Consider the following 5,000-nt stretch of genomic DNA (forward strand, 5'->3'; position numbering starts at 1 on the left):
AAGAAAGAAAAGACGAAATGAATTAAAAAAGAGAAAAAGAAAAATCAAAAATCAAAAAAAGAAAAAAGAGGGAAGAAGGAGAAAGTGGCAAATTAAAAAAGAAAAAATTGGATTAATGCAAATTAAAAAAGAAATGAAATTAAAATATTGCGAAAAGAAAAAAAGAAATAAAAGAAATCAAATAAAAGAAAAAAAGAAGAAGCAAAAAACAATCTCAAAAAGAAGAAAGAAAACAAACCAACAACGCCAAATAAGAAAAGAAAAAAGAACAACACAAAACAAACCCTAAAACAAAAATAAAATAAAAATTAAAAATAAAAAATAAAAATAAAAAAATAAAAAAGAAAAAGTTGAATGCACTTGCGGTGTACAGACAGCTGCTGCGCAAGTCGCGCGAAGCGCAAACTGGAATTTCAAAAAAGCAAAAAAGCAAAATAAACAAACAAACAAACAAACAAATAAATAAATAAATAATAAATAAATAAATAAATAAATAAATAAATAAATAAATAAATAAATAAATAAATAAATAAAAATAAATACCAATTTCTTCATTAACTTGGAAAATAACTTTGTTGGCCCCTTTCGTCAACAGCGGCGAAACGCGCGGCACTTCAGCAGCAAAAACGACTCCGTCTTTGCATGCAGCAGCAAGACACAAAGGGGCCGCGTCGACGGCTTTGGAGGCATATTCCACCTGCAGGTGCACCTAAACCCTAAACCCTAAACCCTAAACCCTAAACCCTAAACCCCAAACTCTGGGCCGCAAACCCTAGAGCCTGCCTGCCCAAAAACCACGCCGCCACGCGACATATTCGACCCGCAACCCAAAAAACCCTAAACCCTAAACCCTAAACCCTAAACCCTAAACCCTAAACCCTAAACCCTCGAGCTGCAACGCCGGGCGTCTCAGCACACTAAGTTGACTCTAGCGCGCAGCAGTCTAAAGTCTAAACCGCCCAAACCCTAAACCCTAAACCCTAAACCCTACACACTAAACCCTAAACCCTAAACCCTAAACCCTAAGGCGAGATGAGTCGGCTAGCTGCACTTCCTATCTGGCTGGCTGCGAGCCTCCCAAACCCTAAACCATCCACACCCCAAACCCCCGAACCCTAAACCCTAAGCCCTCCAAACCCTAAACCCTAAACCCTAAACCCTAAACCCTAAACCCTAAACCCTAACCGCGTGTCTGCGAGCTGCTGCACGCCGCAGCTGCGAGGTGCGCAGGCGCCGCGCGAGCCAAACCCTAGACCCCGCAAACCCTAAACCCTAAACCCTAAACCCTAAACCCTAAACCCTAAACCCTAAACCCTAGCCCCACCTGGAAAACCCTCCCGTCGGGGGAAAAGGTAGACACGGAAATGTCGTAGCCGGAGCCAAGTCCCGCCATGTTGGGTTTGAGGGTTTAGAAAATAAAAAGAAATAAATTGAATTTAATTAATTAAATTCAATTTGCTGCTGCTGCTGCTGCTGCTGCTGCTGCTGCTGCTGCTGCAGCTGCAAACCCCAACCCAAACCCTAGAAGCTGCAGCACCACTGCAGCGCCGCTGCAGCAGCAGCAGCAAAACTCAAATCCAATAAATGGAATTCTTTTTTAATTTCTTTTTTCTTTTCAATTCAACAACAAACTTCTGCTGCTAGACAGCAGCAGCAGCAGCAGCAGCAGCAGCAGCAGCAGCAGCAGCAGCAGCAGCAGCAGCAGCAGCGGCGGCGGCGTCAGCTGCCGCCGAGGCGGCAGCGGTTCCTGGGGCTGTGTGCAGCAGCAAGGGTTTAGGGTTTAGGGTTTAGGGTTTAGGGTTTAGGGTTTGCGAACTTCTTCGTTTTTAATTCCATTCTTTTATAAATATTAAAACAAAAAAAACAAGGCACACATGCCCGTTCCCAGCCAGTCACAGACCCTAAACCCTAAACCCTAAACCCTAAACCCTACACCCTAAATCCTAAACCCTAAACCCTAAACCCTAAACCCTCGACTATAATTCCGAAAGCCTAAATTAAGCCATCAAGCGGATGACTCAAACGCTCCCTAATTCCTAAAGCATAAACCCTAAACCTTAAACTCAAAACCCTAAACCCTAAACCCTAAACCCTAAACCCTAAACCCTAGACCCTAAACCCTAAGTAGAGGGTGTGCTTTGTGGCTCTCTCGAAGTTCAAGCACCGAAGCTGAGGGCTTAAGACTTAGGCTTCAGGTTTTAGGGTTTAGGGTTTAGGGTTTAGGGTTTAGAAATTAGGGTTTAGTGCCTAGGGTTTAGGCTGCTGCTTCTACGCTGGAAAGAAAAATCAAAGAGTTCCGCCTTTGAGCTCTAGATTCACCGTCTAGGGTTTAGGGTTTAGGGTTTAGGGTTTAGGGTTTAGAAAGGGTTTGTCTCGAGTGGTGAGACACATCGAAGAGAGTCAGCAAAACAAAAATAAAACGAAATTAAATTAAATTAAATTAAATTAAATTATTTTAAATAAAATAAAATTAAATTAAATTAAATTAAATTAAATTAAAATAAGTTGAGAAGTTTTAAAGAGGCATTTGGCGTCAAGAACTTCGCGAAAGCCTCTTCCAGCTAGCGGCTAGGGTTTAGGGTTTAGGGTTTGGGGTTTAGGGTTTAGGGTTTGGGGTTTAGGGTTTAGAAATCGGGTTTTAGGGTTTGTTGGTGAGGGTTTAGGGTTTGGAGTTGCGGAGTTGGCGTTTGGGTAAAGAGTGAAGGGCTGGGGTTTGGGCTGTCTAGGCAGCAGGCCTAGGGTTTAGGGTTTAGGGTTTGGGCTGCTGCTGGTTTTTGCGAAGCAGCATTTTCGAATGGAAAGCTGCTGCTGCTGCTGCAGCAGCAGCAGCAGCAGCAGCAGCAGTTGAGGGTTTGCTGCAGGAGGGTTTGGGGTGTACGTGCAGCTGGGGTGTACGCGGCGGTTGTTGGGGTGTACGTACACCTGGGTGTAGGCGCGGGGCGGGCGGGCCGAGGGTTTAGGGTTTAGGGTTTAGGGTTTAGGGTTTGGGAAGTTGCGAGGAAAGGTGGAAAGTGGCGTGGAAAAAGGTTTTGGAAGTGGAAAAGAGAAAAGTGGCAGAAAGAGGGTCCGAAAGCAGGCCAACCAGCGGTGTGTTGATGGTCCGCGAGCTGCTGCTGCTGCTGCTGCTGCTGCTGCTGCGGTTGAGCCGCCGCCGCCGCCGCTGCTGCTGCTGCAGCAGCAGCAGCAGCAGCAGCAGCAGTTTTCAGTAGAAGATTTGAATTTTAAAATTGCAAATAATTTGTGCAAGTGGTTTGCGAGTGTGTTTGTGTCTTAGCTAGTTCGCCGCGTTCGCTGCTGCTGCTGCTGCTGCTGCTGCTGCTGCTGCTGCGGTGCTGCTGCTGGTGGACCGGGGCTCGTTCGGGGGTTTCCCTTGGTGGTTTTTTGGATTTTTTTGGACAATTCCGCGTCATTTTGCAAAAGGGAAATAAAGGCGTTGGAAAATGGGGCGGGGAGGCGGTTTTTGCCGGCAAGTGGGGGGCAAGGAGAACCCGGCGATCGCGGCGTGGGCGCTGGCCGCTGCGCTGCAGGCCGCAGCAGCAATGGCGCTGCTGCTGCTGGCCGAAGCCACGCAGCTCAAAGACCAGCCAGCAGCAGCGCTGCAGCCGGGCGAATACGGAGAAGTGATGTTTGTGTCTCGGGGGGCCTTCTTGGGGCTGGGGTGTACGTACACCGCAGCCTGTGTCTGCTGCGCTGCAGTGACCCTCTGCGGCTACTTCTTCTGGGCGAAGCTGCTGTGTCTGGCCTGCCCGCTGCTGCTGCTGTGTCAGCTGCTGAGTTTGCTGGCAGCAGCTTTTGGGGGTTACATGCTGCAGCAGCTGGAGGCATTTCGCAGCAGCCAGGTGGAGTTGCTGCGGGGGCCTGGGGGAGCAGCAGCAGCAGCAGCAGCAGCAGCAGCAGCGGACTTCTCGCTGCAGTTCCTCGACGCCCACGCCTCCCTCGTGCTGCTGTTTGCTGCTGCTGCTCTGGCAGCAATTGCGCCCCTCAGCAAAGCAGCAGCAATTGACGAAAAAGGCACTATGGTGGATGTCTTGCTGCACCTCCCGCTGCTGTGCTGCTGCATAGCAGCAGCAGCAGTGCTGCTGCTGCCTTCGCGCTGCGCCTTGAACGTGGGGCTGGGCGCGGGCTTCCTGCTGGCTGCTGCTGCTGCTGCTGCTCTTGCTGCGCTGCAGCACTGCGGCGGGCTCGCAGCAAGGCTGTCTTCGCTGCTGCTGGCAGCTTTTTATTTGCTGCTGCTGCTGCTGGCCCTCGCCAGCCTGCTGGCTGTGGGCCGCCAGTTTGCTGCTGGCCGTGCTGCAGCAATCCGCTACCTGCGTGTGGGGCCGCTGCAGCAAACTGCCTTTTTGCTGCAGCTCGAAGCAGCAGCATTTGAGGACTTCAAACAGTTCTTGCTGCTGAACAAGGGAGGCTTCAGCTTAGCTGCTGTTGCTCTTGCTGCTGCTGTTGCTGCTTACTCCTTCTTTGCTGCTGCCTTTTCCCTTCGTGCTGCAGTTGGCGGCGCAGATGCACTCCGCAGGGACATTTCAGAAGCTTCCAGCGACAAACCCTAGCAGCAGCAGCAGCAGCAGCAGCAGCAGCAGCAGCAGCAGCAGCGGGAGTGGGAGTGGGAGTGGGGGCTGGAGCCGCGCGGAGTGCGGCCTGCAGCAGCTGCAGCAGCTGCTGCAGCAGCAGCAGCAGCGGCAGCAGCAGCGGCAGCAGCAGCGGCCAAAGGCGCCTTCCACAGCTGCAGCGGCTGCAGCAGCAGCAACTGCAGCAGCAGCAGCAACTGGCGGCAACCGTTCCAGAGCAGCAGCAGCAGCAGCAGCTCTCTTCGCTGCAGCAGCAGCAAACCGGGCCGCCTCGCAGCAGCAGCAGCAGCAGCAGCTGCTGCTGCTGCTGCATTCTTTCAGAAGCAGCTGCTTCCTCCTAGCAGCAGCTGTCTCCTTCCGCCAGATACAGCAGCAGCAGCAGCAGCAGCAGCAGCAGCAGCAGCAGCAGCAGCAGCAGCAGCAGCAGCAGCAGCA

At 51.0% G+C, this 5,000-nt stretch overlaps 2 protein-coding genes across 2 annotated transcripts in view; one reads left to right on the top strand and one right to left on the bottom strand.

The window, feature by feature from the left end:
• ENH_00000570 (proteasome subunit alpha type 3, putative) overlaps positions 1–1,393 on the bottom strand; it is a gene marked incomplete at both ends in the record, with an annotated part of 3,705 nt that extends 2,312 nt beyond the window's left edge. The window contains 2 exons of the mRNA XM_013578119.1: positions 544–697; positions 1,325–1,393. Of these exons, the coding sequence (XP_013433573.1) occupies positions 544–697; positions 1,325–1,393 (223 nt within the window). The remainder of the gene's footprint in view (positions 1–543; positions 698–1,324) is intronic.
• Positions 1,394–3,440: 2,047 nt separating this feature from the next.
• On the top strand, positions 3,441–4,547 carry ENH_00000580 (hypothetical protein, conserved; the record flags this gene model as incomplete). The annotated part of the gene is made up of 1 exon (XM_013578120.1): positions 3,441–4,547. One exon carries the CDS (start codon positions 3,441–3,443, stop codon positions 4,545–4,547), a length of 1,107 nt encoding a protein of 368 aa, XP_013433574.1.
• Positions 4,548–5,000: the final 453 nt, after the last annotated feature.

The sequence above is a fragment of the Eimeria necatrix genome, genomic scaffold (genome assembly GCF_000499385.1).
Source record: "Eimeria necatrix Houghton genomic scaffold, Enh_scaff1016, whole genome shotgun sequence".
NCBI lineage: Eukaryota > Apicomplexa > Conoidasida > Eucoccidiorida > Eimeriidae > Eimeria > Eimeria necatrix.